The sequence below is a fragment of the Prorops nasuta genome, unplaced genomic scaffold, assembly GCF_024137725.1.
Source record: "Prorops nasuta isolate Cenicafe-Biocafe unplaced genomic scaffold, Cenicafe_Pnas_1.2 PNAS00048, whole genome shotgun sequence".
In the NCBI taxonomy this organism is placed as follows: Eukaryota; Metazoa; Arthropoda; class Insecta; order Hymenoptera; family Bethylidae; genus Prorops; species Prorops nasuta.
The window spans coordinates 399,185-407,522 of NW_027116845.1; the positions used below are offsets into that span (position 1 = coordinate 399,185).

Below are 8,338 nucleotides of genomic sequence, written 5' to 3' on the forward strand. Positions count from 1 at the left end.
TATTACTACTTTTTATAATAAAATAGATAATGAAGATAGTGCTGCCATGTGTTGCTGGAAAACAGAGCTTTGGTTTAATGCAACTACGGAGTACTGGTTGAGCAATGGAAACAGTAGTTTGAAATGTGATTAACTGTTGATGACTCAATGATATATCAATTTACTAGCGAAAGAAAAAGATAAGCCAATTGTTCATTATCACATGGTAAAGTATGTGTAACTCATTCAACCGCTTAAAATGTATGTAATTAAAAATTAATTGTTTATTTATTTATTTTTTAATTCAGCTCAAGCATGTATTAAAATATAACAATTACTTTGTTGAGTCTCTCTTTCCAGATGTACTTCAAAGGTTATTGAAATACCCTGTTATTCAAAAATGCAGGTTATTGCAGATAAAACAGATAAGGATAATCTTGTTACATTCACTCATAATTAAGACACACGGTAGTGTCTCAATAGCTATAAACATAAACATTTTCATGTAAAGTAAGTACATTGTAAAAAGAATTTGTTTAATTAAAACAAAGTTATATATAGGCATTATTTCATAGTTTGCAGTTTGATGCCAACCAGTGCCAAATGCTATAACAATTCTTGGAAATACCCTGTCATTGGAGAATGCAGATTAACAAAGGTTGTAAATGAAACAGAGAAGGATGAGGTTTGAACATATGCTAAACATCCAGGTATGGAAATCAATAACAAATTTCATGTTTAAATTTTTCTTTTCTTTAAACTCATATGGATTTCAACTGTCCGATAGGTTATATCATATATAGAAACAATTTTCCATGAGACAATAAATCTTTCTTATTACTACGATTAAAGAAAAGCAGATAAATATTTTCTAATCGTTATTTAATATTCAATTATAATATAAAAAAGTATTAAAACCATATATTTACCTACGCTTCCCCAATCAGAATAGAAAGAAATTATTATTATTACCAAAAAAATTATTCAAATTTAATTTTTTATAAGAATAACATTGATTTTTATAATATAATATGTAATATATCTTTTGGTACTTAGTGAGATTTTATTTCAGATTGATTTACAATAACATGTTTATTGTGTCATTGTGCAGGGTTAAGCTGTAATATTTAATACAAGAAGTCAGAAATGATTCCAGTTTACCATAGAAAGAGCCATAATGCAAAGTTAATGTTGAGAGTTAAACCTAAGGAAAAAGGTGGAGAAATTAAAAAATTAATTTGGAAGCCAATTTTTAATAGCGAAAGGCTTGCAGGTGATTTTGGGCATAAACCCTTTGAAATATATAAGTCAATTAAATCATAATTTTAATGATAACGTCATCTAGAAATGAAACAATGAAAAGAAGTCATCATATTAATATTTTCCATGCAATAGAATTTACAGTGAATAACTTTGCGAAACTGAAAGCAGTATATGCACAAAAGAGTGGCTTCCATTGTATAAATTGGTGTATTTCCTAGTTTATATTAATGAAAGGAAAATATAAATGGTACTAGTGTGCTGGAGAAAGTGCCATAATTCAAAGTTGATTGTTTGGGAGGAACTACTTCGCACGAAGGAATTCCTTAGTTTTTGAATAACTTGTACACTTTTTTTAGGGAAAAAGCCCGAAGGCATAAAAAACCCTGTTTATTGCTCGTAATACACTTTCACTTATAATTAACTATAATTCGTTAAACAACACATTGATGGATTAATTACACTATATTAAATGAACATTATTAAGCTCGTTGCTTGTTGTATTTTTATTCTCTTTCGCGTAAATTGTTGTTTAGGCTTACGCCTGATTTCATTTCTTCTCTCCTTCGTGGAGTTCGTTTTGTAGGTTCACACCTTATTTCGTTTCTCCTCTCCCTCGTGGAGCTCGTTCTGTAGGCTAACGCCTGGATTCGTTTCTCCTCTCCCTCGTGGAGCTCGTTCGATAAGCTTGCGCTTGATTGTATTTGATAACAACTTGGTTGTTATCGTTATAATGAACAATCCGTTAAGCACCTCAATTACGATCACTTATATGAATATAATATCATTTCTTTTCGCTTCGATTAAAATTACTACGACGCGTCCGCTTTCTTTAACTGTTACCAAGAGAATGAATTTTATCCGGCAACTGTTCAATCTGATCTGGGCTGAAAACAAAAACCAGCTAGCAATCGATTTTTACATGTTACTACGCAGATAAATCGATCACCTGACTGCAGCTAAAATCTCGATCTTTTTAAATCATGCTTATCGAATTGTTCGGTTACCTTATTAATTATACCATTGTATGGATTTAGCTACAATATTCAATTTAAAGATTACATGACTTGAACATCCTCCCCCCGTTGAGAGATGATATCGATCAAAACTTTATTTACAATCAATTAAACAACAAATTGATTTTACATTTCGCTTGAAATTACCTCTAGATGTTTTAACGGTTACTACTCGAACTATACCATCATCCCCAGGATGCGTCTCTATTATTTTTCCTATAGACCAATGCATGCAAGGTTGATTTTTTTCTAAAAGCAGCACAATAGTTCCTACCGTTATCTCTTGTCCAGGATAGAACCGCTTATTTCGCTTTTGTAATTCCATTAAATACTCGGATTGCCATCTTTTCCAGAAATCTAAACGAATCTTTTGAATTAGGCGCCAAGCTCTAATATGCTTGTGAGATATTTCGGAAATTTCAGATTCGGGTAACATGTTTAGCGGTTTGCCTATCAGTAAATGAGCTGGAGTCAATGCTAACGGATCATTTGGATCAGACGAAATTGGACACAAAGGTCTAGAGTTTAAAATTGCTTCTATTTCTACCGTAAATGTATTTAATTCTTCTAAAGTAAGCAACTGATCACCGACCACTCGTTTAAAATGGTGTTTAAAGGATTTAACCGCCGCTTCCCATATGCCTCCGAAATGAGGGGAAAGAGGAGGATTAAAATGCCAATATATTTTGTTCTCCAATGCGTAATGCTCCCTTTTATCTTTAAATTCTCTTGATTCTAATAACATATATAATTCTTGTAATTCGCGATTGGCACCTACAAAATTTGTTCCATTATCGGAATAAATGTGAGCGGGTATACCTCTTCTTCCGGTGAACCTTCGTAATGCCGCTATGAAGGCCTCTGTTGATAAGTCGTTAGCAATTTCTATATGTACTGCTTTAGACGCCATACATATAAATACGCATCCATAGGCTTTTATTCGATTCCGATTTCTATATTTTTTTTCTTTTATGAATATAGGCCCGAAAAAATCTATACCAACATGATGAAATGGAAGAGACGGCTCCACTCGTTCCGCTGGTAAATCCGCCATCTTATAATTGTTTATCTTTGGTTTAAATCTTAAACATCGCACACAATTTCGTACAATTTTACGAACCTGATTTCTACCATCAGGAATCCAAAACTTATGTCTTATTGAATATAAAGTACTCTGCACCCCAGCATGATAAAATTTTTCGTGGCATGCACGTATAATCAAATTAGTAACGTGATGCCGCGCTGGCAACAATACAGGGCATTTTTGATTAAAAGGTATCTTAGAATTTTTTAATCTACCTCCTACGCATATCAATCCGTCATTATTTAATATAGGACTCAATGAAGCTATTTGATTTGATTTAATTTCCTTTTTGTTGCTTAAACAATTTATTTCATATGCAAATCGATCAGCTTGAACTATTTTTAATATTTTAACTTCTGCTTGATTGATTTCGTCGTTACTTAAACTTCCTCGTTGTTTATTATTCTTATTAAATCGTAAACAATATGCTATTACCCTTATCATTCTAGAATATTTAGAAAATCTTTTAAGAATTTCCATTCCGCTAACCTTGATTATAAAACACGACTCATTTCGCTCCCCGACTTCGTTATCTAAAGTAATTTGTATCGATTGTGGCCACAACTTTTCGCCTTTTTTTAACCATGACGGTCCTTCGAACCATGTCTTGTTATTCAGGAATTCACTTTGTGATTGTCCTCTCGACAAATGATCAGCTGGGTTTTCATGCGTTCTCACATGGCGCCACTCTATTTGATCCATTACGCTTTGTATCTCCGTGACCCTGTTTGCTTCGTATAGCCTTAAAGATATCGGTGTTTTACGAATCCAATGTAAAACTATAGTAGAATCGCTCCAAAATACGATTTTTTGTATTTGAATTGTTATAATAGATCTGATTTCCTTGTATAGACGCGCAAGCGTTAAAGCCCCGTTCAGTTCCATTCGTGGAATGGTTATCTCCTTTAATGATGCTACTCGAGATTTGGAACAAATTAGTCGTACACTTATATTTCCTTTCGCATCGATAGATCTTAGATATATACAAGCACCATAACCCAATTTGCTAGCGTCACAAAAACCATGAATCTGTACCTCACATGCTTCACCAATCAAAGAATAACGTGGTACCGTTACGTCGTTTAGTAGGATTAATTGGTTGGCAAATAATGCCCATTTTTCTCTTAAAGTCATGTTTATCGACTCGTCCCATGACACCTTGATCTTCCAGCATTCTTGTACAATGATTTTTGCCATGAATATTACCGGACCCAAAAGACCGATTGGATCAAAAATCTTGGCTACTGTTGATAATATAATCCGCTTAGTAACTCGTTCATTAGACTCTATTGGTTTTACGATGTATGACAATTCGTCACTTTTGGCATTCCAAAAAACTCCTAATGTTTTCTTTGTAATTGTATCATCCGTTAAGAACTCCATGTCTGACATCTGTTCATCCATAAATTCTATGGCTCTCGGATGATTCGAAGACCATTTTCGTATTTTAAATCCTCCCAGATTCAACAATGCAATTAACTCATTTCTCAATTTTAATATATCGTCTAAATTGTCTGCACCTGCCATGAGATCATCAACATATAGATTTCGTTTTAAAATCGCCGCACCTATGGGAAATTTATCTCCTTCATCCTCAGCCAATTGTTTTAAAGTGCGAATTGCCAAAAATGAAGATGACGATATTCCGAAAGTTACCGTGTTTAGCTCAAACGTTCGAATTTGTTCTTGATGAAACCATAATATCCTTTGATAACGTCTATCCTCTTTGTTTACCAGAATTTGTCTATACATTTTTTCTATGTCCGCTGTGATCATGTATTTATTTAACCGAATGCGTACTAAATGCTCGAATAATTTATCTTGAATGTTCGGGCCGGTTAATAAAATATCATTTAACGATATTCCCTTACTGCCTTTAGCCGATGCATCGAATACTACCCTGACCTTCGTTGTGATGCTATCTTTTTTTACTACCGCGTGATGTGGCAAATAATAACCTTCTTCTTCTTCTGATTCTATTAAAGTCATATGCCCCGATTCTAAATATTCTTGCATGACTTTACGGTATTCCTTTTCTAATTCCGAATCATTTTTAAATTTTCGAATTAATGCATGAAATCGCCGCGTAGCTATTATCTTAGTATCCCCTAGATCTGGTTTGTTCAATTTAAAAGGCAACCGTACTATGTATCTGCCCTTATCATTTCGGATAGTATTTAATACGTAATGTGCTTCACATTCATTCATATCATTTAACATTTTTTTCTTCTTGTTTAATTCCGTTGATGTAATTTGTTTGATAAAACTTGTTAATTGACAATTCTCAATCTTCCCATGGTTTTCTCTCGGCATTTCACCTACAACAACCCATCCTATCAACGTTTTTTGCAGATATAAATCGCCTTCATTAGGTATTAAATTGAATTGACCTACACTAAATAAAGATATTGTTGCTCCGGAACCTATGAGTAAGTCAACTCCTCTCGGCACATGGAATTGAGGATCAGCGAGTTTTAAATTTGCTGGTATCTTTATCTTTTCGCGCGGAAAAACTTCACTCGGTACATTCTCTGAAATCTTAGGCAATACTAGACATGTCAATTTTTTATTAAATGGACTATGAGCTGAATAAAAAACTAATTCTACCATTCCGTTTGTAAAAGTCTGTATATTATCAATCGCGTTAATCCTAAATTCGCATGCTTTAATAGGCAGGTTGAGTCTACGAGCCATTTCATTAGTTAAAAAATTAGCAGTAGCACATGTATCTAATAAAGCACGACCCTTAATAAATTTCCCTACATCATTTTTTATTCTTATTTCGGCAGTCATTATTAATTGTGAAAATGAACGGGTCGCGATCGTGTGCATCGCGACCATATTATGTCAATTTTTGTCGCCTGGTCGTATTGTTTCTCTATTAGAAGTATCATTTACTTTCGATATATTATCTCGTTGTTTCTCATCTATTATTCCCCTTTTATGTAGCGATGTGTGATGAAACCTGTTGCAAATTTTACATTTTATAGATTTACATGGTCTTTCATGAACGCGTAGACAATTCTGGCATACCCTTAATTGTTTGACTTTGTCCCATCTTTGTTCGATATTCATCGCATCGTATTTGGGACATCTGAATATAGAATGCATACCATCTCGACAAATTGAACAATATCCCCCTCGAGAAGTAGTGGTTAACATAATTCGCGTATCAAAATTACTCTTTTTCATTTTAAATCCATGACTATGTTCAAATCCATTGCTCATTCTTTTACGTGTCTTTTCTTTTTCAATATTGTCTATTCTTAATGCGGCGCTAGCTAAGAATTTATATAATTTATTTAATGAAGGCATTTCATCGAACCCTAAACTTTCTTCCCATCTAGCTCTAATGTTCAAGGGAATTGATCTTTCTAATATTCTCACTAGCATTGTCTCATCTATTTTTACGTCCATTAAATCTAACATATTAACATGCTGCTTCATGTTGTCGATCAATTTATTTAATTCCTTACCGTCGAATCTTGTTTGATTTGGTATGTCAAGAATAGCATCTAGATGTTTGTTTATGATTATCCTTTTCTTTTCATAACTTTCGACTAACAAGTTCCATGCAAGTTTATAACTTGCATCACTTGTGTCGTATATGGATATTTTATTTAATGCTTCCCCTTTTAAGGAATCTTTTAAATATAAAAACTTCTGTAAGTCAGTAATGTCTTCTCTTGAATCTATTAACGTGACGAACGTGTTTTTATAGGATAACCAATTTTCTATTTCGCCTGAAAACCCTGGTAATTGCGCGATAGGCAATTTAATTCTCTTCATTCTTTCATTCTGTGATGCTGTCAATGAGTCAATATGATCAGATACTATCGCAGCGCTAGAGTTATTCTGATTTAATATAGTATGTACTCGACTAGCCAAGTTATAAAACCTATCTTGCACTTCGAGCATTTCCTCAAAATGATCACCGTTCGGCTCTATTAATTCTAATTCGTCATGCAATTCTTCGTAATTCTTAAAATGCTCTTTAATACGCTCGAATCTTAAATTCACGTTAATGCAGTCCAATCGATCATTATCTATTGCGTTGGTTAATATCGTTATTTGGGATTTAATCGTACTTCTTTTTTGATTAATAAATCTTATTCTTTCGTTACGTTCCATTTTTAAACTATGTTTCAATTAATTATTGTTATGTGATGTTATGTATAATTTGGATTTAATTTCCGACCCACTCAATTACTCTTGTTTATAAATGTGTTTATTAATCACTTGCAAACAGTAAACAAATTAACAACGTGTCTATTTCTTTTAATTGGAGTGCATGTGCACTTAAACCGCGTGAAACTGTAATAACCTTATACGTTCATCTTTTTCTACTAACAATAAAACAATTAATAACGCGTCTTGTTTCTATCGATTGGATTGCATGTGCATTTAATCCGCGTGAAACTGAAATAAATTTATAATCTTATCTTGTAAATAATACATGTATACTAGCTATCGTTTTGAATCTAATCCTCTGCTGCTGCTAATCGTGCGATTTGCCTTTTATTTGCTGGGGTGAGCCTATATGGAATCTTAATCTAACTGAGATTATACGCGAAAATAAATCTTGCTAATAACGCTTTTACTCCTTTGCTCGGCTGGGATGATGGTATACGCAATCTTATTCGAGCTGAAAACGCATAAAAATAAGGAAATATATATCGCTCGCCGTTTTGATGTCCTTTAGCCTCAGTTGTTGAATCGTGACTAGATGGCCATGTATGTCCTTGTTCCTAGCTGATGTGAAGTGTGCTGCGCTCTCGGGCCTAAGCTTAGCCGCCTGAACCTCGCTGTGCTGTTAGTCGATTTGGCTTCTATCTGAAGATTGCTCTCGTTTCCAGGCTCGCTGTTGTTTGTCACTAGCTCCTTGAAGTATCCTTCTTAATCATTTTCTAGACTCGCTTGCTCTCGATTCTCGATTCACTTTAACGCTTTTCACACACGAATTATTTACTCTTCGTATTGTACTTGCACTTTTCGATTC

The 8,338-nt window shown here is 33.7% G+C and overlaps 1 protein-coding gene and 1 long non-coding RNA gene across 3 annotated transcripts; one reads left to right on the forward strand and one right to left on the reverse strand.

The window, feature by feature from the left end:
• Positions 1 to 278: 278 nt before the first annotated feature.
• Positions 279 to 1,303, forward strand: LOC136784142 (uncharacterized). Of its 2 annotated transcripts, none has more exons than XR_010824372.1 (3): positions 279 to 489; positions 555 to 689; positions 1,052 to 1,303. It is a non-coding gene; the product is annotated as an uncharacterized lncRNA (long non-coding RNA). The 2 variants fall into 2 exon arrangements; XR_010824373.1 differs by having other exon boundaries at positions 1,091 to 1,303.
• A 158-nt stretch (positions 1,304 to 1,461) lies between these two features.
• LOC136784120 (uncharacterized) lies at positions 1,462 to 6,180 on the reverse strand. Its single transcript, XM_066744638.1, has 4 exons — positions 2,386 to 6,180; positions 2,247 to 2,276; positions 2,083 to 2,143; positions 1,462 to 1,625 (listed from the first exon to the last, which is right to left on the reverse strand). The coding sequence occupies exons 1-4, from the start codon at positions 6,178 to 6,180 to the stop codon at positions 1,462 to 1,464; spliced, it is 4,050 nt and encodes a 1,349-aa protein (XP_066600735.1).
• Between the last annotated feature and the right edge of the window lie 2,158 nt (positions 6,181 to 8,338).